This window comes from Nanorana parkeri, unplaced genomic scaffold (assembly GCF_000935625.1).
Source record: "Nanorana parkeri isolate BGI_ZX_2015 unplaced genomic scaffold, ASM93562v1 scaffold270, whole genome shotgun sequence".
NCBI classification, from domain to species: domain Eukaryota; kingdom Metazoa; phylum Chordata; class Amphibia; order Anura; family Dicroglossidae; genus Nanorana; species Nanorana parkeri.
This window is the reverse complement of record NW_017306538.1, coordinates 490,402-514,714: the sequence shown is the minus strand read 5'-3', so window position 1 is coordinate 514,714 and position 24,313 is coordinate 490,402. Positions and strand designations below refer to the sequence as shown.

Below are 24,313 nucleotides of genomic sequence, written 5' to 3'. Positions count from 1 at the left end.
GCTGCATTTGGCCTGCTTTTCCTGCAATTTAAAGTACTTCAACAGGATATTCTATGTTCAAAGCAACGCAATGCAAAGCAAAGGAGTTTAAACACAGCCTCTAAACTCTCATCTAAACTGATGTATTGAACTTATTGGGAATCTGCTGACCTGCGTTTGAGATGAGTGCTAAATGAGCCAGCTTTAGACATAATTCACACCTAGGCAATAGGGTTTCACGCGTTTTTGCGGTTTTTATGTGCATAAAATGCATGTTTTTATGAGCAGATTGTAACACAAACAGGCGTAAAAACATGCAATTGCAATGCGTGTTTCCAATAGTTTTCTATTGACTCTATGGGGACAAAACAAACTGTAATCTGCAAAAAGAAGCTTATAAACTTTTTCCAGCGACAGGCGTTTTGCTTATTGCGACAAAACGCTCAGGTGTGAACAGGGGCCATAAGAGTGAATGGGATTTTTTAGGGGAAGCTTTTTTGTCGTGCTAAATCAGCTGCAACAATACACTCAGTGTTAACCAGGCCTCACAGTCATGGATACAACAGTATCACCAGATAGGAAGCGAGGGAAAATTGGCAACAAAAATAAAAAGTCACAGCCTTTCCCTTCTCTACTACAAAAAAAGCGCATTTTTAGTTTTCTCTGGTTTGCCTATGCAGATTTTTACTTCCTGTCTAGTAAAACTGTTGTCATCGGAACATTGTGAGGGGAAATCTCTCTTACGGAGCCCTGAATAGCAGTAAAAACCTGACGGGTTCAAATTGTACCTAACTCTATCCAAAACAAGAAAACCTTTTTGGCAGGACATATGCTTAAAAACATGAATCATAGCTGTAGTACAGGAAATGAAAGTATCCTTTTGAAAACTTCTCCTTTTAAACAGGACCTTTACTCATATCTTTAAAATAACAACAAACAAACCTTTAGAAATGTTTAGTTAAGATAATCTTCAAACACAAACTTCAAGATAATTGCAGGCTTTGTATTTTTTGCATACCTTATTTCTCTTCTCTCCTTCAGTCTTCTGACAGTGGCCATATTTATTACAGGCAGATTACTAGCTCTCCATTTACTTCCTGGATTTCTGGCACATGTGACTAGACATGTGACTAGAACATGTGACCATGCACATCATCTCAGGGGAGAAAAATGCCTTTCCCTGAGATCTCCTGAGATTACAGATGAGATTTCCCAGCAATGCTCTGCTGATGACAAGGCAATCCCAGTGTGCATTGCTTTGGCAAACTGAAGACATGTTGCACTTTTAAAGCAGGAAGTGAATGCTCTGCAAGTGTAAGTATTTCAAAATCACAAAATTTTACACCTGACATGTCTATGTTATTATAATTCATCATACATAGAGGGGTGCATTGGTAGAATTTGATTTTTGAGTGTAAAGGTCCGCTTTAAGACCTTGACTTCCTTGAACTACGACCGAGAGCTGTTAGCATTTTATAGATTGCATCAAGAATTATTCACATTTCCTGAAAGCCTCCCTCTGCTGTGACTTTTCTCATTATTTGTTATGAATATGTATGTGTGAGACTCTTCAGAAGTGCTGGGATGGAAAAAAATATTTTTCTTTTAAATGGAGGTAATGACATGGAGCTATGATGAAGGATCCAAAAACAACGGCAGCCCTTTGCTGCCGGGACACGCTGTAAATAAAATGCTTATCTATGTAAGATTCTGATTCAGAGAGCCTAATGGAAATGAGAGCTTGCTTACTGTGTACTGCAAATTAAACTGTTTAAATATTTCAGTTTATATGCAGCCTTGTTAGCATTCATAAAGATGCAGTCAATCTTTTTGTTCGCTAAAGTAGAAGCGTGGCGAGCTGTAATAAATGTGTATCATTTTCCTATTTGTCGCTGTTTGTATGAATCACAAAACAAACAAGTTGCAATGACACGGTTTGTGGATTCATTGTCCAGTCCTCAGCAGATTTCAGGAGAAAAACTCGTGTATCAAACTGTAAGGGAAGTTTTTTAGGTGCTCACAATATATTTTCAATAGTATTCAAAATCAAGTTCAGGGAACTAAGGAAAAAATCCTACTTATTTTTGAAATAAACGCAATAAATGTGTCATTACAAATGAATCCACAAATATCAGCATAAGAGTAAAAGTGACACTAAACTCAGGAGTTAAATCTTATAAATGCATTCAAGTTCCCTAACTAGTAACAAAAATGTATCTTATTTGTGTATCACTTGGCTGTAGATTCTTAAATCATCTCTGAATTGGTGCTGGTACTGTCCTTCCTTCTGGAGGGTGGCTACTTTTGTTCCACAAGGTCCCTGTGTGTGTTGTGAAGTAGCCACCGCTCCAAGCTCGCTTCCATGCATTTTTAAGATTTGACTCATACATTTATTGTCACTTTAACATATTTATTGCAAGCATCTTTAGGGCACATTGGGGGAGTATGTTTATCAGTGTGTGTAAATCATATGTGTCATATATCCAAACAGTGAAAATGATTTGCAAGACCAGCCAAATGTGATGGTAAGTGGGCAACAAATGGTCAGTTGTGGTATTACAATGAGAATAAATAGGTTGTTGTAGCAATACATTGGCAACAAAAGGGCAGGTGTGGTATTACAAGGACAACAAATGGGTAGTTGTAGCAATACATGGCAACAAAAGGGCAGTTGTGGTATTACAAGGACAACAAATGGGTAGTTGTCGCAATACATGGGCAACAAAAGCTGTGGTATTACAAGGACAACAAATGGGTAGTTGTAGCAATACATGGGCAACAAAAGGGCAGTTGTGGTATTACAAGGACAACAAATGGGTAGTTGTAGCAATACATGGGCAACAACAGTTGTGGTATTACAAGGACAACAAATGGGTAGTTGTCGCATTACATGGGCAACAAAAGCTGTGGTATTGCAAGGACAATAAATGCGTAGTTGTAGCAATACATGGGCAACAAAAGGGCAGTTGTGGTATTACAAGGACAACAAATGGGCAGTTGTAGCAATACATGAGCAACAAATGGGCAATTGCTATAATACATGGGCAAAAAACGGACAATCTTTAATATAAGGGGGCAGGAACATTAGAAACACTGCACATGCTGTGATTTGCAAACTGGGACACACTGGCACTGGCACTGGATGCAATCAGCACTTGCTTATAGGAAGGGGAGGGTTAGCTGCTCATCACAGCCGGTGTTTACACGTGATTGCTCACAGTGATCACAAGGTACAAAGCCACTCTCATTGGCTCTTTACTTAATGCTTGTGAACTCATTCGCAAATGTGGTCTTTAGCATTGTTTACGTTTGTAATTGCTCTGATTGGTCTCAGTAATCACATGGTACAGAGCAAGGGGCACACATGAGCAAAGTAAAAAAAAAGAGAAATAGAAGGAAATTCTTCGAATAGAGCCACTTATTTTTTGCCAGCTGTCTAGGAGCGAAGACTTCCTTCACTGGATAGGTATTCTCTCACTTCCTGTTGAGTCTACAGGACAGGAAGTGAAGGGAAATCTCCCTAATGCGACACACAACTTACAGCGGTTTTAACCCTACCCTTTTCTATCCAAAATAATAAAAAAAATGTGGCTTTTATTAACTTCTTTTTCTACAGAAAAGTTATTTTTACTGACCTTACCGAGGCTATGTAATTCACTCTAGCAGAAAAAATGAAAGCATATCTGTTGTGCAGTTTTGAAGACAACAGCTGTTTTGCAGCAGCTTTGCAGTCTCTCTACTTGTGTACTTTAGAAATCTTTCTATTTAAACATTAGCATGGGCCAGCGATGCCCTTTTGATGTACCAGAGGCGATATGAAGCGCATATGTGCTGCCTCTGTGACTCACTGCCTGAGCAGAGTCTCTGTTTATGTAGTTTTACAGCTAGCCATACAGTAATGTTATGCAGACCTAACAGAAAAGGCAGGAAGGGATGTGATTAACTGAAATAGCCCAAAAGATAATTAGCAGCAACTATAATGGAATTGACCGGGCTTTGCATTCCATCTGCTCAACAAATTCCTTTTTTGTACTAAGGTGCAAAAAGCTGCCTACAAACATTGGTTGACAGCCGCCTGCGTATGTATAGCCTGGCCCCTAAATGATCATTCTGGTGAAAGATCGTGCAGGTTCACATCAGATGCCTATGAAGTGATTGGCTGATAAAATCCAACCCAACTGATTGACTTTTCCCTAAGCAAACTTGGTATAATTATTATTATTATACAGGATTTATATAGCGCAGCGCTTTACAATATAAGGGAGACATTACAATACAATTCAAGACAAGATAGTAAGGAGGGCCCTGCCCCTGAGGGCTTACAATCTAGAAGGGAGGGGGAAGTGATACATGAGGAGGTAGCTATGTGAGGATGAATTGTTTGAGAATGTGATGGTTCAGTGGTTAGGTTGAGGTGGGGTAGGCTTCCCTGAAGAGATGAGTCTTTAGGAATCATCTAAAGGCAGTCAGAGAGGGAGATAGATGGACAAGTTGGGGTAAAGAGTTCCAGAGAATGGGAGAGACTCTAGAGAAGTCTGGAGGCGAGTATGGGAGAAGTTGATGAGGGAGCTGGAGAGCAGGAGGTCTTTGGAAGAGCGGAGGGGACAGTTTGGGTGATACCTGAAGACAAGGTTTGAGATATAACCAGTGGCAGAGTTGTGGATGGCTTTGTAAGTGGTTGTTAAAGGAGAATTATGAGGTGAGTGCTTTTCACTCACCTCATAGTTCTAGCCGACCTGTGACCTGTGTCACAGGTCGGCTCAGTAGATCTGGAGGTGAGCGAACACATACCGGCGTTCGCTCACCTCTCGATCCTGTCACGGCTCTCTGCCGTGACAGGGGAGGGGCTGGATTCCCCCCTCCCCGCTCCGATCTGCCAGTGCTGACTGGTGGAACGGACGGGGGAGGGGGCGGGTACAGCTGGCTCTGCCTCTAGATAGGCAGAGCCAGCTGTCAGTCACGCAGCTGGGTAGATCCCGGCACAATTGTCGGGATCTGCTTCAGCTGCGGCATCTTAGTATACCGTGAGCTACAGCTCGCGGTATACTGAGCCTAGGGTGACGGGAGGACGCTAGTTTGTGTCCTCCCGTTACCCTAAGGAGAACTATGGGGAAAAGCCTTAACCCCATAGTTCTCCTTTTAATATTTAGAATTGTATCCTTTGGGCTATTGGAAACCAGGGAGGGATTGGCAGAGGGGGGCTGCAGACACTGAGCGGTTGGTAAGGTTGATGAGTCTAGCAGCAGCGTTCATGATAGACTGAAGGGGGGATAACGTGTGTAGTGGAAGGCCAATGAGTAGGGAGTTGCAATAGTCAAGACGAGAGATAACAAGGGAGTGGATGAGTAATTTAACGGTTTCATTGGTGAGGAAGGGACGCATTTTGGAGATGTTACGTAGGTGAAGGCGGCAGAAATTGGATAGTAATTGGATGTGGGGCAGAAAGGTGATGTCCGAGTCAAGGATGTCACCTAGCACCTTGGCATTTGGGGAGGGATGGATAGTTGTGTTATCAATCTCAAGGGAAAAGTTGGGGGAAGGTGCACGGGCAGGAGGAAAAATTCAGCCAGGGTCATGGAGGACCTACAAATAAACTGATGGTCCCTGATCTGGATTGGGTGAACATTCTCTATTGTGTGCAGACACCTTAAAGTAGTACTCCAATCAAAACTGTTGTTTCTTTGCTTTGGATACAATTGGTAAAACCTCTGCAAGTTTGTGAAGATTCACCATTATTATGGCCCTGGTAACCATTGTGACCAGCACATGAGGGAAATCCAAACGTTTACAGTTGTCACCAGAATAGCACAGGGATATCAGTTCCAGTGATAGCTGTCAAAGCTGTCTTCACTTATGAGTAAAATGATGGATTGCTTTCTATGGAGGGTATTCTGTAAATGATTTGTATACACAACTGTCCCAAAAATGTTATTTCCTACATATGTGATTGACTAATTGTTGTACCCACATCTGGACACCGTATCGCCTATTTACCAGGCCAATCAACTGCTTTGCATGTAGTTGTTTATATAGCTCAATAGCTAAAGCTCAGATTTTACCCATAGCTGAATGATTCAGAGGAGTGACTCTTCCCCACTTTCTCCTTGTCTCTCTGTTGTCTATATGGCTTCCCTACAGTGTTTCAATTAGAGCCAGATCATGTGAACGGAAAGGGCAAGTATTTTTATTCTAGATGCTCTGCAAGACCAATGTCATGAATAAACCACTTACAAAAGGATTATTTGTAAAATATATTATATAAATTATACAACTGCTGGCCTCTCTTTCGGAAAATGTTGTCTACGTGTCATTCTGATTCGTAATGCTTTCTGAGTAAGCATAGTCCAGCATATGGGGGTGTTCTTCCATTGTCAGGCATAAAACACAGTGCTGATATCAAATGTCTCACACCATCAACAAGATAGCTTGGCCATTATTAAGCCAAATGACAGCAATATGACACATTCCATAATGTAGATTAAACAAATAATATGGTAGTCAGATTTTCAATAGGGCTTTGTAGGATGGGCAGAGACTGCAGGCATATGAGAGAAATATAGTAAGCCGCTGGGGCCTTGCTAGAATAGTAAAAGACCTGGAGAATCCTGGGTCACACTGAGGAAAGTAATTATGTAGCATAAGTAGCGCAAAAGTAGAGCAGATCACATGTTACAGTGGGAGTGGCTTCAAGTGGAATGGTTAAATAGAACCCGAGCCAACTTGCTTTATACACTACAGCGCTATAATGGAGGACAGGTAGGAGATATGAACTGCCGGAGAGGTGAGTATAGGTGCTCTCTACATGCATGGAGCTTTCAGAAGGTTTTTTTTTGTAACTCAATAGGGTTTTTTGATTTCTACATATTGGCGGCCAGTGATGTGTGTGCCCCTCTTACATTGCCTGTTCAGTGTGCTCCCTTTACAATGCCGGTGATTGTCTCATTTTGTTGCTGATCATTGTGCCCCCCTTTTGTTGTTACTCAGTATGCCCCCTTGTGTGCTGCACAGTGTGTCCACTCTACATTGCTGCTCAGTGTACCGTCTTTTGTTTCTGTTCAGTGCACCCCCGTTGCTGCTGAGTGCCCCCTGGGATGTCGGGCCGAAACTATAGAGGCAGTTTCGGGCTGGATAGACCTCAATCCAGTGCTGCCTGCATAGAACAGACCTCCATCCAGTGCTGCCTGACAGCTAAAATAATGTGAGGTCTTAGTAGACCCTAGGCCCCAGGCACGAGATCTGGGACAATTGCCCCTGATGCCAGAGTCTAGCAACTCATATGAGAAGCTCATTTTGATTTAACCTATTTGTTGCCTCCCCAGAAGAGAAATAACAGTTTTGTTTGGATTTACCAAATATTTAATTTTTTTACTCCACATTAACAAATTTGAGTATCTTCCACGTAGGTAATTACTGAGGGTAGAATAGTTTCATCCCCCTCTGTTGCAGTTAAATAAGTTATGATTTAAAGCGGAACTTCAGGCAGATTAAAACAAAAGACCTTTCATTTAAATTATACATTAACATTGGGGGGAATTTATCAAAACTGGAGCAGACAAAAACTGGAGCAGATGTGCATGGCAACCAATCAGCTTCTCTCTTTAGTTGAGATTTGAAAATTAAAGAGGCCACTGCTCCAGGTTATGTCTGCTCCAGTTTTGATAAATTCCCCTCATTGTATGTAAACTCTAGGTAAACAGATATATATATACTTACCTAGAGTTCAACTGTAAGACATGGGCAACATGATATTAAGCAGAAGCTACCGCCCGAGCCAAGAAGAATTACTGTATACCTTTAATGGGAGGGAGGAACTATTTTTGAAGCTTCATCAAAATATGTCCAACGGAAATATAGAATAGAATAGCTCATTCCGTCCTTTTCTCATTATGTTTTGTGTGTATGCCGCTGTGTAATATTCGAATAAATCAGTGCTGTGTGAAAAGTAATGTTATCTGCATACAGTTTTGAGATTTGCAGTTTTTTCATATTTATTTCTAAATGATTGATCACCTGCAGCTCACTTATTTTACCTTCTTTTGCTTTTTACAGGAAATCTCTCACCAGGAATTGGGAAGAGTTTTACTAAACACCCTGGAGATGTGCAGGGAACCCCAACAAGGTACAAACATGCTTGTTTACTGGAATTGTTATTTATTACAACCAATGCATCATCCTTTCATGGGTAGTTTCTCATTTTAATGACTTAAAGCAGGGGTGGGCAACTCCAGCCCTTCAGCTGTGCCTCAGCTACAAATCCGACCATGCCCCTGGGAGCCATGCCTGTATATGTCAGTCTTGCAATGCCTCATTGGACTTGTAGTTCCACAACAGCTGGAGGGTCGGAGTTGCCCACACCTTACTTAAAGTGTATGCACAGCCAAAATATTTTTCTTAGTTGTGGATAGGAGTGATGCGACTGGGCTTGGTGTGAACCCAGCTCGTCTGAGTTTGCAAAAGCCCGCTCAAAACTGTGACCGCCACCCCTTCCTCCAAACCCAATCAGTGGTGGCAGGGGCTTTCCCTGCCCCTTTGTGATTTATAGCTGCAGGATGGGGATGCACCTCCCTGCAACTGATTAGGTCGAGGAGGAGGGGTGGGTGTAGGTCACAGTTTTGAGCAGGCTTGGGCAAACTGAGGAGAACTGGGTTCACACCAAGCCCAACCTTATCACTAGTGGATAGAGTAGGAAAGGATTAGAACCCTAGTCAGGTTTTTACTTCTATCAAGGGCTCCATTAGACATTAGAGATATTTCCCCTTACTTCCGGCCTTGCTGATGACGTTGACCAGACAAGAATTGGGGAGAACTCTCCAACTGCAACATACTGTAGACATAAATACACATGCTTTTCTTTAGTAGACATGGGGAAGGCTAGAACCCGTAAACAGTGGCGTCACAAGGGCGCTGCGGCCCGCACCTGGGTGACACCATTGGACTGACAGTAATTTTGGTGTCACCCCCTCTGAAAAGTCGGGCACTCGGTCATGGACCGAGAGCCTGACAGTTGCAGAAGAGAGAAGAAGGTGAACGTCCCCTCCTCTCTCTGCCGGCGTCCATCACCAAGATGGCCGCCGGCAGGTATCAAAAGGTTGACCGTGCATGCGTGATGACGTCACGGCGGGGTGTCACCCGGTATCTGCTCCGGGTGACACCCGGCCTCGGGACACCCCTGCCCGTAAATGACTACTTGGTTTGCAGTAAAAATCAGGAAAGGGGTTCTAATCCTTCCCTATGCTATTCAAAACTAGAAAAAAAAAGGGTTTTGGCTGGGCTTACACTTTAAAGGGTATACTGGTTTAACATCTAAAACAAAATGATCCCATACATAGCTGCCAACATTCTGAAAAAGAAAATGGTTGCACTGCCGCACCCCCAGTTATGTAGACCATGAAGAATTCAGAAATGATTGGATGAAGCTACATGCATTTTTCTCATCACTGATTTTTTGTACTGAATTTTCTAAACAACAAATGCAGTTATGTAAAAGTTGGATGACAGGTTTATGTACTGTCATTTTTTACTCCTTTATAGAAGTCTGTCCATCAGGCACCATTTTTTAATTTTTCTGGGTCCAAGTAAGTTACCTCTAATGATGGGTTTACTTGGCTGAATGTGGTAATAATCCTAGTTTTATTCATGCCAGATACTACTGTCAGCTATGAGCTTCTGGTTCTGAGACTGACAGTACCGGCTATAGTACAGTGCTGGGATCATGTTGTTCACTCTCACCTTCCGTTTACAACCCCCCAATATTGTGTTCACATAATACAAGGTGTTCTGTGAATGGACGAGGGGAGAAGATGGACAGGTAAACAACACGATCTCCCCTTGTCCATTCACAAAACACCTTTTGTTCTGTGAACAGAATACTGAGCATTTTGTCGTAAACAAGAGACAAGGGGTGTTCTTGGAAAGAAGAATGTAATTCCTCTTGTTTACCTGCCCCTCCTCCCCCTTTGTCCATTCACAAAACACTTTGTGCAAGCACCAGAAGATCACAGCTGACAATAGTATCCGGCATGAATAAAACCAGGATTATTACATCACCCAGTGGCCATCCAGACCTAGTATACCCAACATTAGATATTTAATGGAACCCAGCAAAGTTCAAAAACAGTTTGATTTCCTGGAGTATCGCTTTAAGACAGGAAAGGAAGCCATTTATGTACTTTGTGTACAGCTGGTACAAAACAAGGATAGTGGTCATAACTACAGAACAAATCTTTCTCAATTCTGCAGAGTTAGGGCAAACCTGTAATTTGTCTATGCAGAGTTCAGCAGCAGATTTTGCAGCACATACTAACCGTAGCAGCACATACTAACCTTTCCACTGCCTCAATGCTGCTCAGAGCTCACCCTGCGGGGTGTGAAGAAATTGTCCCATGTTTCAGGGCATGGAGGAGTATGCAACTTGCTTATGTGATGCTCAGTGATTGGCCCAGTGCTATCACATGTATAGCGCGACTTAGAGTTTACACAGGGCATTTTTTTCCTGAATGGAGCAGCGGGGAAGAGAAAGAATGGTGAGCATGTAATGCCGTGGGAGGTCTGCATGGGAGAAGAACAGGTTTGCTATAACCTTATAATACAAAATGGAGTAAGCACTTTGAAGCTGAACTCTGGCCTTGCCATGACATCAGAAAGTTTTTATGTTAATAGCATGTTAATGACAGGGGAAAGAATAAACCAGGGAAGGCAAAATATGAGCAGATTAAACTTCAGTTTTCCAATGCAATACAAAGTTCTGTAAGAATCAGATGACTGTAGAGCTTTAAAATGTGTCGTATGGATTCTAGCAAGTGAGGGAGAATGAAATGAGAAACAGATGGAGAGACACATTTCAAGAGTTCTGGGGGCGCTCCAGATTCTGCGAGTCTTACTTTCGAGGAATTAGGTCTGCCAGCTTGGCCATTTAATTCTGGAAGAGTAAACACACATATGAATTACATGCATTGCATTCATGAATTCATGAATGCGTGTGCTCTATGCTTTACCAGTGTTAACATGGGAGCACCTACCATTCATGATTTGCTTTGTGGTCACGTGTAGTCACATGGCTGTCTAGTTTAAACGTTTGACCTAGAAATCAGGGAATTTATCGGGAGTGTGTTCCGAACGGAGAGGTTTCCAAGGCTACCTCGAACAGAACATATTTTTTCAAGGCTACATCGGACGGAACATATTTGTATGCAGTGCAGTTCACAGATTATTCACAACTGTACTAGAATGATCTGTAGTGCAGGCAAATATCTTCTACTGACCTATTCTTTTAATGTGTGGACGACACTGGGGATTTATGAAGAGATCACTTAGATGCAGCTGCATGTCTAAAACGCATTTTATATAAATTGATACAGCTGTTATGGGATTGGCATGTTGCTGATTGGAGTGAGAGAACTTTGCAGTGTCAGCCATTTCTGTCCTTCAGCCCCGTTCATACTATTTTACTGTGGTACCGTGCTTGCTTGGTGTAACGCGGTGCCATCCTGTTTTTAACAGCTAGTTAGGTTACACAGCAGCGGGCTTCCCCACCTAACTTAGCGAGGCAAGAGCTGTCACAGCCTCTACTCTGTGTTAGAGGCGTGAGCTCTGTGGATGGTTTGGCAAAGCGCCATTGGTCCAAGCTGTCACATAAAAAAAAACAGAAAAAAAAACCAGTAAGGTCATCGATTGCCTCAACAGTGACTCACCAGTGACAAGCAAGTGAGGGACAGGGAGGCTCCTCCCTGTCTCCTCCCTTCCTCGCATAGCTTGGTTACTGAGCTGGGAGCGGGGCTTTGGTGGGATGGGGCAGAGCTTTGGCAGGCTGGGGGGCGGGGCTGGGGAATGCCTCACCAGCACAGAAGGCACAGCATGTCACTGATACACAGTAACGCAGCAATGTGCATTGCGCAACAGAAAAAAGCTGCATGCACCTTTTTTGGTTAGTTAGGCAGCCCATTCAAATGACAAACAAAGTGCTGCACTGAAAAGGGGAGGGAGGGTGCAATCACTGCTTGAGCCTTATGGCTTAGGTTAGGTATCTCTTCTGCAGGAATCGGGAAACCCCTTAGGTTAGGCAGCTCTTCTGGAGGAATCCAGAGACCCCTAGGGGAGCGACTAGGACCCGAATTGAGAAATCTGAAGCCTTTGCATTTTGGCTGTCCTTGCTGGCATTACTACTGGCCAATTGGTCTTTTCACCTCTGAATGCAGTCAGCTCAGGAGCCATGATTTGGGCCCATCCAAAACTTTATTATTTCCATTCTGCCCTGATAAAGGGGGAAGTTGTAGCCCCCGAAACGCGTTGGTAATTTGTAGCCAATGGTAGTCCCAGCGCAAGCGTTAAGAACACTTTTGTGGAGTTCTTCTTTAAGAGGTGGCTAAGTGTTCATATAGAAAATGGTAATTGATTTAAAGTTTAAGGAGAATGTTTTTTTTAAGAGGAAGGCAAAGAGCTACATCCACTTAAATAAAATACATTTATAAGAGCCTTGTTTCCTTGCCAAATTATGTATAACTCTGTCCATCCAGCTCTGATATTTAGCTCTGCACAGCCCTGTCTAGAATTGAAGGGGACCTGATCTTTCTTTGCTGCAATTTTACTTTCACTTACAGGTCCTCTCCCCACACCCACCTTTGTGAATGAACAGTGAAAGGAGAAGCAGCACACTAATGAGCTACTCTCTCTGTCACTCCTTATATCAGCATGTTACTTGCACCTCAGCACACCTGATTGGCTTCATGTGCTGCTTATCCATCCCCTTCTCTTAACTGTTCTGTACAGTAGACTGCAAGAGGCTGATGCTAAATCAAATAAAATCCTACTTGCATTAAAAAAAACACAACATTTTTTTATGTATTTATGATTGCAGAGCTAAATAAAGTAGTATTAAACTCTCAAACTGTTTTTCAATAATGAAACGTAATCAAACATATATATACAAATACAAAGTATTTCTTAAATTTTTGCCTTACAGTGCTTACAGTCATTATGTTTCTGAACAGCTCCAACTCTCTCACCTCAGCTTCCGTGAACTTCCTGTCCAGTATAAGGTCACAAAGGACAGTACAGTCTCCAGTACCTGTCTAGCTACTAACTGGGAGAAGGGAAAGAGGGAGGGGAGTGAAGGGTAGGGGAGTGGCTTGCCTTGCTATGCCTGTGTGTTTGTGGAGACACACAGCTTGCTTGTGCACACAAGGGTAGATCCATAGGACCCTTCAAGGGAAAGGAGCCACCATAAAACAGGATATCAGGGCCAGTGCTCAGGGGACCAACCGATTCTGTAGGAAATTCCATACATTAAGAAGCAGCGTCCATTGTAAGTGATTTAATCAGCATTTAAAATAGATTAAAAAACATTTTGGCTTTAATATAACTTTAATTTGCCCTTTATATTATTTTATTTTTTTTTGTAATATAACTTTAATTTGTGTCTTTATTTATTATTATTTTATTATTAAATATATCTTTCATTGGTATCTTTATTAATTATTATTATTTATGTGCCTGGATTTCAAAGTCAATTTATCACATATTGTGCAATTTTCAAACCCTTTTATTTTCCAGGAAAGGAACATATTTATGAAGTCTTGGACACTTTGCGTCATGAACTGTCGGTCTGTGAGCTCCACCAGAGCCAACAGAAGAATAAAGACAACAAAGCACCATCGTTGACCAACTCACTAGTCATCTCTTGCTGAACAACAGCGCCACCTACAGCTCCTTCATGAATGTACACCTCTGATCAGAGGCTGCCTGCTATCAGCTCATAGGCGCTTGTTGATCAGCACAGACTGGCTCTAATCCATCTGCCTCAAGCTGCTCTCTTGTATCTGAATCACACCATGTCGAAGCAAAGCATTGTGGGTAGAGCTGAATGAATAAACTCACAAAACATCAACGTTTGTTGACACAGATAAAAATTATTTATATAGTTCTACCTGCAGGTGCTCCATGCGGCTGAACAGAGCTCATCATTCAGCAGTTCAATAATAGTCATACGGGGAGCAGCATCAATTGGAATATTTTCCGGAATAAAATGAAGACACAGCAATAAAAATGACAGATTCCCCGGGCTAGGAGTGACAGTCTGCAGTGTTACAGCAAGGACGGCTGAGCTAATAAACTTACAGATCAACTGTTTACACGGCCAAGGCTAATGCAGGTGATGATATACGTTGTCTGATAAACAGATCGATACATCTGACAAATTGCTCTGGTTAGGATGAGTGTGTAAAATCAGATTGATCAAGAAAAAAAAAGAATGCCATGTTTTATTTTGAGCTGTTGCTAGAATCTGATTTTCATATGTGTCCTATTTCAGGATACATGATGAAGGGATATTGTACTGTAGTTCCCTGTAAATAGATGTTACGCTCTATTTTCCTGAACTCCAAGCAAACAAAACAGCTGAAAAACATATAAGGGAACTGTTTTAGCTGCCAAAAGATTTGTATCTCCATCCAATGCTGAGATTTATGCAGCTCTGCTACACAGCACAGCCAGGTGGATGACACCACTTTACAGTTAAAGTAGATGTAACCCAAACTGGATGACATTTATTTGTGGTACTGCGTATCATAACCAGCCCATATAAACTACCACCAATCATAAAATAAATCCCATTTTTTTTTCCATATAATATCGTTTTTCACGTTTTCTCATCCTTTTTGTAGCTCAGTGCTAACATTATTTACCATATATGACCACATAGCCATATTAGGTAAATGTTTTTGACCAAATATAGCCTTGTGGCCATTTAAGGTCAATGACATCACAGCATCCCGGCCCTTTGCTTATGTGCAGTTGCAGGTGTGGAATTCCTCGGCTGTAGCCGATTGGACAGCAGTGGAAGGAGCTTCCTTCTGGGTTTTGAGGAGCTCTGGTTCATAACGAACCCGGTCTGAACTTGATCTCATCTCAAATCAACAGGAATCATCTTAAAGGAGAACTATGAGGTGAGTGCTTTTCACTCACCTCATAGTTCTAGCCGACCTGTGACAATGAGACTGTCACAGGTCGGCTCAGTAGATCGGGAGGTGAGAGAAGACATACTGGGTTCGTTCACCTCTCGATCCTGTCACGGCTCTCTACCGTGACAGGGGGAGGGGCTGGATTCCCCTCTCCCCGCTCCGATCTGCCAGCGCTGACTGGTGGAACGGATGGGGTAGGGGGCGGGTACAGCTGGCTCTGCCTCTAGATAGGCAGAGCCAGCTGTCACTCACGCAGCTGGGCGGATCCCGTCGTCTAAGTCGGGATCCGCTCCGGCTGCGGCGTCTCAGTATACCGCGAGCTCGCGGTATACTGAGCTTAGGGTAACGGGAGGACGCTAGTTTGTGTCCTCCCGTTACCCTAAGGAGAACTATGGGGAAAAACACTGACCCCATAGTTCTCCTTTAATGAAAGTGTCAGATTTAAACGGATTGAAAACAAATTTTAAAATGTCATTAACATGTTTCAACCTATATTAGATGTCAGTGAATGAATACAGTGATGACATCTCAACACAACTACCTGCTGATTGTGCAGTGAAAGAGAAGCTGCAGACTCATGATACATCCCTCTGTTCACTCTGGTCTCTGCTCCTGTCAGTATATCATTGTCTTCATATTCCCAGGCAGCACAATATATTGGCTTCTAATAGTGTCTAATCCAGAGGTAGGCAACCTCAGCACTCCAACTGTTGTGGAACTACAAGTCCCATGAAGCATTGCAAGACTCTGACAGCCACAGGCATGATAGGATTTGTAGTTTTAGCTTTAGTGCCGAGGTTGCCGACCCCTGGTCTGATTCTTCCTTTTTTACCAGTCTAAGCTCTGCAGGAGGCTGATGCCGTCCCAAGGCCGGGTGTTAGCCATGAGCGGGGACCGGGCGACAACCCACCATGACGTCATCGCGCGCGTCACGCGGGGTGTCATTACGTAATCGTGCATGTGTGACTATCCAATTGACGGCGGCCATCTGGGTGATGGACGCCGGCAGAGAGAGGAGGGCGATCCCCTCCTCTCTCCTGACACTGTCAGGCTTTCGGTCCATTAACGAGTGCCCGACTTTTTTAGGGGGGGTGACACCAAAATGACTTTCAGTCATTTTGGTGTCACCCCTCCAATGGCATCACCCGGGTGCAGGCCGCACCACCCTTGTGACGCCACTGTTAGGTACTTACACCAGTTGCTTTTAAAATAAAACATTGATATATTATTGAATAAACAAGGGTATTATTTGTGTCTTCTATATCTGCCTGGAGTTCAGCTTCTATATAGTAGTGATACAGCATTCCTTTTAGCATGTTTTGTCACATGACATGTAGATGTTTATTTATATACAAGATTATAGTTTTATGGAGTTTTTAGATGATACAGAATGGGATATTTTCTTAACTGTTAATAAAGAACAATTTCTTCTCTCACATGTCTGTGAAATGATTTCTTGTATTTATAATACTTTTCTGTTTTTCTCAAGATGTGTTTCGGATTTGGAAGTCTATCAATATGCTCATTTAGTAATTATTGTCCGAGATTAAACTGATATTAAAGCAGAACTCTGGGCAAATCAAATCTTAACCCTTGCAGTGGGGCTACCCCGGCAATGCATAGGTCAAAGTGTACCTTTATCACCTTTGACTAAAAATCACATCAGCATACAGCTAAAATCATCTTACTTTCATTAGCTAAACAAACATTTATTTATTTTTTGCTTACAGTTTCATTGTTTTCCACTTCCTGGTGCACTTTAGCACAAATGATGTAATCGTGCCCAGGCATTGCATCCTGGGAAGGTTACATTAGCAGAGCATTGCTGGGAAATCTCATCTGTAATCTCACGAGATCTCAGGGAAATGCATTTTCCTCCCCTGAGATGATGTGCCATGGTCACATGTCCTAGTCACATGTGCCAGAGTTCCAGGAAGTAAAGGGAGATCTAATAACGGGATGATGTCAGTGGACGTCTGACTGCCTAGAGCATAGGGGAGGAAGAGGCTCCGGGCACTGGTCTTGGAGCCAGCAGGAGTGGGGATCAAGAAGGGATCTAAGGCATCTCAAAAGCTTGCATCGTTAATTGCTTTAAAAAAAAATAGTGAGCTGGATGACGTCACCTCCCCAAAGGGGAAACAGGCTGAGGGCACTGGTCTTGGAGCCAGTGGGAGCAGGGATCAAGTAATTAAGAGTCTTGCAGTGCGGGGTAGCCCCAATATAAGGGGAGGTTTTTTAAACCTGTGGATAAGTTTTAAAATGTGTCAATAAAGGGATTTACTTAATCTCCAAACTTTCTGCATTCAGTTTAAATAAGGATTAGTAAGTAATAGAAGTTCTGCGATATTTGAGTAAAACGTCCAAGTTTTGTCAGTAAAAGGAATCATTAGTGGTTGGCAACCCTGATCTGATGACTGTGTATATAAATTCTGATTAGCTGCTAGGTGTTACTTCTTTCTGTACTTTGAGCTTCCCTTGCTAAATAACCGCTAGTTTTTTACTTCTTCACTTCAGTCAGTTAAAGGATACTATTACATATTTTCTCATTTTAAATGATTATTGTCGACTTGTTAAGTCGAATGAGAACACATTTTTAGCACAAGTTTCACATTTAACTTGCTTGCTTTGCAATTTTTATTTTTTGTTGGTCAATGGTGGACATCAATGAAGTAAAGTAGAAGTAAAATAAAAAGCAAGCCGACAGTAAAGGTTAAGAGCTGGCAGAGGTTCAGTGATACAAATATGCTGTACATCTGACTGCTACTTGTTCTTTTACCCTCATTATTAAAGAACCTGAATCAATGAAATTGCTACAAATTGATAGCTTTCTTCTGAAAATAATAGTTGCCTGGTTGTCTCTGGCTTCAGTTCTTTCATAGACCAGGACCCAGAACAAGTATGCATACTTGACTTAGAAAACACTGAAACACTGGAACCAGAATGAAGCTAGTATTCTCAGGGCCGGATTCCCGGCAAGGCCACCGAGGCCCGGCCTCGGGGCGGCACTGAGAAGAGGGGCGGCACAGGTTTGAATCACCCGACACCCGGAACATAGAGTTCCAGGTGTCAATTTACTTTCTACATTTAGCCCTGCTTTGCACAAGCAGAGCTAAATGTAGAATAGGAGAAATTGCTTGTTTCTTTACATTACACTTGTAATCAGAGTGCCGGTCCGTCCTCCCCCTGCCGCCCCCTCCCTCCCCTGCACTTACCTCTCTCTAGCTCCTGTGTGATAGCAATAAAGTTAGGTGAAAAAAAAACAATTCATAAAAAAAATATTACATTAATAAAAGTAAAAAATAATAAGTAGTTACAATAAAAAATCCTGCATTCCCTCGGCGGAGAGGGAGGGGCACTGCCGAACCTGGCCTTGGGGCGGCAGGGAGGGTAAATCCGGTCCTGAGTATTCTCCTTTATCCATTCAAATGTTCTATCCAGGATGTACTGTATAATTGGACATTCCACTATTTTACAATGATATGTGCAGTTTGTACAAACTTGTTTAATCTGCATTCATCTTCATCCACATTTGCACACGATTTAGCTTGCACTTGGATATGTTGATATTATCGTCATGTGCACCAAACTAGAAGCTGATATACATTGCCTGGTCAAAACAAAGTCACCACCTGGATTTAGCTAAGCAAATAGGTCAAAGCCTTCCACTGGATAGTCTAGGTTCAGCAACATTATGTCCCCCAAAAAAATGAGGTCAGCTGCCTACCTGAATATATGAATAACCAGGTTTTTCCATCACTGGATTTTTTCTTCCCTGATGGCACATTGGGCATATTCCAAGATGACAATGCCAGGATTCATCGGGCTCAGATTGTGAAAGTGGTTCAGGGAGCATGAGACATCATTTTCACACATGGATTGGCCACCACTGAGTCCAGACCTTAACCCCATTGAGAATCTTTGAGATGTGCTGGAGAAGACTTTACTCAGTGGTCAGACTCTCATATCATCACTATAAGAACTTGGTGGAAAATGAATGCAGCTAGGTAGCAGGGCTCTGTGGGGTCTCACCAGGGCCCTGTGGGGGGGTCTAACCAGCCTTGTTAGACCCCCACAGAGCCCTGATGAGACCCCACAGAGGGCTCTCTAGGGTCTCAACAGGGCTGTCAAAAGGGCTCTATGTAGTGAGTGTTACCTGTTACCAGGGCTGCGTGGGCCGCGTCTCACACTGATGCTTTGCGGGCAGAGACCAGGTCTCACCATCCTGTGAAGGTCGCGTCTCGCAGGAGTGGGTGGGATCGTGCAGGACCAGCTCGCCTCGTTCCCGGCGACATCTGCCTCTGATGATAAACTCCGCCCTCCCAGCCAGATAGAGATCCTCGTGCGGTGGATGGGAGGGGTGAGGTCTCGTCCCATTGGCTGCTGGACGGAGCTCCAGCAGACCAGACGAGTGGATTGACCGAGAAAATGGATGAGCTCTCAGCCCTGTCGCTGTGCTGTCAAACTAAGAGTCTCGCTTTGACAGCGACAGGGCTGAGAGCTCATAATCTTACCTGGCTTGCAGGTAATGTGCCGACCTGGCAAATTAGGCGGCCGCGAGGCCCTCGGGAGCACGAGGCCTAAGGCGACCGCCTAATTTGCCTAATTAGAGAGCCGCCTCTGCAGCTCTGGACAGAAATGAATGTTGTGTTGCAGAAGCTTGTCGAAATGATGCCATAGCGAATGTGTGCCATAATCAAACATAAAGTCCAACGAAATATCAAAGTGTGCAACGAAATATCAAAGTGTGTGGCTTTTTTTTTGTCCAAGCAGTGTATAATGTACCCATCTAAGCAGTCACTTTATTTGTAAGTCTACATGCCATTTGAAATTTGCATATGTATGTGTATACTATTATCAATTGAATACATTCTATTCCATGGACATACAGTATATAATGCTTATTTGATCATATCATGTGGGGACACCATGGACTGTTTTTACAACTCAATTGGTTGCACTGAGGTAAAATAATATGGATATTTAAATTTTAGGCTAAGGCCTTCCTGCTTCATTCAAATATCGAGTATTCTACTCTAGAGGGATGTTTTATTATAAATTCACAAGGATCGGTACAAAATACATTGACCCAAGTCACACTGCAATGGAACGGACGGCATTGCTGTACCGTGCGTTCCCGTGCCAGCGATCCTCAGCTTGGGGTCCAGTGCTGGGCTGCTGTGCTGTGACGGAGCTCCATCCATACATGCATTGCTTGAACAACTCGCTTGTGCGCCCTGTAGAGGTGCTAGGAGCCAGAATGTGATGTCAATATGGCCCAGGCACCTCTACAGGGGACGTGAGGGAGCTGTAAGCAATGCCTGTATGGATGAAGCTCCCTTGCGGCCATAGCTCCAGCCCACCGCACCCCACCTTAAGCTGACACTTGGCATCAGGCAGCATATTCTGAATGGCTGCTCAGCATAAGAACTGATATTGCTACGCTAGGGGGAGGCTGAGGAGCCTCTCACCTGGAAAAGTGGAAGTCACGCGGCGACCCACTGAAAACAGGGTTCCGACCCACTTTTAGGTCACGACCCACCAGTTGAGAACCAAGGCTTTTAATGATCCCTTTTGATTCTGCTAATTTGTTGTAGGAGGATGAATGGGATAATGTGACTGCTTGCTAAGAAAGAAAGAACATTTCCTTCAGACGGTTTTAGTCATGGGGCCACAGCGGCATGGCAATTGATTTAGTGCACAATATGGCTTCATCTTCTGCATGCAGGTGACAGTTCCTGTTTAACCTAGTCAAACACTGCAGATTCTCCAGTATAAGGTGTTGTGTATAAATATGCATATGTGCCCTCTGTACAGAATGTCAGTTGCCCTATGTTCAAGATGTGAATTAAGTGCCTCTCTGTATGTAAATATATGGCATATTTCCCATCTACATTCAGATCAGAGCTTTCTTCATTCAAGGGTGGTAGCATCTCCCTCAACTGTCATTTATTTATTTATGAATGGAAATGTTCTTTATTTTGTGCATCTAATTTTCTATATGCAAGTAATTAGATATTTCTTTGTTTATCCGCTCTGGGAATATTCTCAGATTATTAATAACACTGCTCATTAATAAACAGGTGTTAAGCAGAATTTTAAAAGTGGTTATACAGTTGTGAAAACTCTAAAAGGCTTATATGTACTTATACTTGTGTAATGAAAATGAGATAGTTTTAAAGATGGCAAAATGTGGAAGAGCTGCAGAAGATTGTGTTAGCCCAATTCAAATCTAGGGAAAATCTAAACCATGGAAAATCTCAAGCTTCAGCTACAGGGACATTTCCAAGAGCAAGGTTAAGGTATTAGGATCATGGAAGAGACTATATTCGCTTACGTCCAATTCCCTGAATTAAGTTGTAGTTAAAATTTGAGGACAGGTTAATTATAGCTACCAGAGTCCTAAACAGTAGCCATACAGCCAACCATACATTGGCTGTATCTACATCTTACTGAAATGATTATAATCTTTAAAGGGGACATGTGTAGGGAATATCTAGTAAGTCTAAATGTGGTCAAACATGACCTTGAAACATCTACATTTGCCTTGAATTTCTCTTAAGAAGTTGTAGTGCTCTTCTTGACATGTGATATTTCCTAGGCTTATGTATCCCAAATTCCTGCATACAGCTTCTTGCTTCGATCCTGTATTAAATAACAAATGTACCTCACAGCCATACACATTTTACATCATGATACTGTATATCCTTAACCATGTTTATCATGCTAAACTTCTAAAAACAAACAAACCAAATACGAATGCAAGAAACTGCATATAATTATGTAAAATGTACTGTATATGGCTGTGATGTACCTCCTCCATGTGTTTGGAGGGGCACCTGGAAGTTAGTAGAAACTAGCTATGAATAAGACCGTGTGTGGCTGAAATGCGTTAACGGGTTTTTATGATGTGAAAAGTTCTTTTTATATTTAATACAGGATCGAAAAAAAAGCTATGTGCCTGAATTTGTGATATACGGTATATGCTGTGGACTGAGGTGGACAGAGCTCTTCCTGAGCACCAGCATTCCCTTTCCCCCCACGATTTTCAGGCTTAGGTAGATTGGGTTTTTTGTTCATTTGTTGCTGTCACATTTGTCCCTGTAGTCTTATAACAGCATGTCTGCGGTGTAAAATGATCTAAGACATATTCTGCCCACTGCTCTTAGTTGGTGATGTCAAAACTGTGCTGCATTGGTCTTCTGAAGGGTCTGCTAGAGAGGAAGCTATACCTGGTGACCTGCAGTAGAAGGATCTCCTTGTTCGTACTTCATCCAGCCCGATCCAGGTAAGTTGCAGAAATCGCTACTGCTCCCTCTGCTTCCTGATCTTCTGCCTGTAAACTGCTTCCATGTGAAGCTCTGTGCCCTTCACCTTTTCTGATACATCTTGATGCATTTCCTCTCCTGCTCTGCTGCCATCTGTGGATCTGTGGTCCCTCCACCTCTCCTGCTACCTCTTAATCACCACTGCTGCCTGTATAAGTGGAGCTGTGCTCTCTCCACCCCATAGGGGGGCAGCTCTGACATGAAATAGCCAAGAAGGCTGCCACCACACAGACACAAGCTAGTCCTTGGCCCTCTGCTTGACTATACAGCGTTCACAGTATATATCTGCTTTAAAGCAGTGTTTCCTAGCTTGTGATGGTTATGTAACACCTTAACAATCCAATTATTATTATTGTGCCAGCTTTTCTATAAAAGTTTATATTTTTCTAAAATTGTGTTTTAACTTTTAGTAAAGCCACCAAGCCAATCAGACTAATAGATAAGCTCAGAAAGTCATATATAGCTCCTTAATTGCAAACTAACCATATCTTTTCCTGCAGAGGAGATAACAAGACCTGCTGGAGGTCAGAGCTGCTTGTTATCATAATTCATCCTTCTCCTTTCTTCTGCTATGGAGTACATGAAAGGATCAAACACCACACATTCACTGCTGTTTGATTTGGACAAATTACCTCAATAGGTTCCAGCCTCAGATCCCTGCTTGCATATAAAGAAATGTAATTTCAAGTTCTTATATAAATGTAGCTAATGTCCAAAAAATGCAAGTGTTACCATGTTCTCCCAAGTGAGGGGTCATATCTGAGAGCTTTTGATAGAAAAGAACATGGCAATACCATTGCAGAACTGATCCGATCCAGGCCCGCCCCTGCACATAGGCCCGGCCGACCCGGATCGCCTTGGTATGCGGCCCTCTATTCAGGCATTTTAGAGGGCCGCTCGCTCCTCACTAGGGCTCCAAGAGGCCCCAGAGAACTGCCTTCTAACATGCCTGAATAGAGGGCCGCAGGCAGTGACCGGCCACAATCAGACACCGGCGGCCCTCTATAATAGAGGGCCACCCACATCAAGGGATTTCCAGAGCACTATGGGTCTTATAAAGAGAGCAGAAGCTCCCTCTAGTGGCATTCACCCTTCCATACATTGGGTGGAAGATTTATATATATATATTTATAGCATAGCCCCTAAGAGTTAAATACCCCATGCTTTTTTTTTCCATATATTTAACACATTAGCTTTTTTTTAAACTTTCTATCAATTTACTTAAAAATATGCCTTATTTAATGAATGTGCTGGCTATTCTATTTTGCAATAATTATTACTTAAAATTTAGTATTAATTTTACGTTGTTTTATTGTACTCCTGTGACCCAAGGTCAGCATATTATAGGCTAAAGCCTTGCTGCTGCCGGGAACGATCCTGACAATAATGTTGGGATCCAGCATTGGGATCCAGTTTGACAGCTGGCTCTGCTTTTCTAGAGCCAGAGCCAGCTGTTCCTGCCCCCTCCCATGTCTGTCCCTCCAATGAGCACTGGGGTGAATGGAGAGGAGAAGTAGAGGGGGGAATCCCTGCAGGGGGTGACTGACAGTTATAGCTTTGTGCAGGGAGGACACAGTGAGTTGAGTGATCAGTGTTTTGTGATCGCTTGGCTCTCGCTATATAGAGCCGGCATGTGACAGCTGCAGTGTCCCACACCGACTCTGAGAAGAGTGTATTTTACTCTCCCAACATTTCTCCTTTAAATACTTTTTGTATAGATGTGACCAATTTTACTAACATTTTGTGAAACTTAATAGGAGATCTTTCAAAATCAAGTATCATCTATTTGGTGTTTATTCCTAAAAAATAATGAATAAATTATACAATAAAAAAAAACATTTCAATGTTGTCTCCTGCTGTGCAATCATGTTGAAGACCCCCAAGACCACCAGCACTGGGCAACTGCTGTTGAGATTGCTGCGTTATGCTGCAATTCAAGTGTAGACCTGTCATTGGTAACATAAGGGATTTCACCTGCTGAGCCTTGCACTTGAACTGCCTGTCTAGCTCTGATATATCAGCAGCAGGGAGCAATTCCTTCACTTTCTCAGAGGC

General features: G+C 42.7%; 1 protein-coding gene across 1 annotated transcript in view; it reads left to right on the top strand.

Annotated features, from left to right (window-relative positions):
- EFCC1 (EF-hand and coiled-coil domain containing 1) overlaps positions 1 to 14,145 on the top strand; it is an 85,910-nt gene extending 71,765 nt beyond the window's left edge. Inside the window, exons 7-8 of the mRNA XM_018557171.1 lie at positions 8,029 to 8,098; positions 13,528 to 14,145. Coding sequence (XP_018412673.1) covers positions 8,029 to 8,098; positions 13,528 to 13,661 — 204 coding nt within the window. The 3' untranslated portion in view covers positions 13,662 to 14,145. The remainder of the gene's footprint in view (positions 1 to 8,028; positions 8,099 to 13,527) is intronic.
- Positions 14,146 to 24,313: the final 10,168 nt, after the last annotated feature.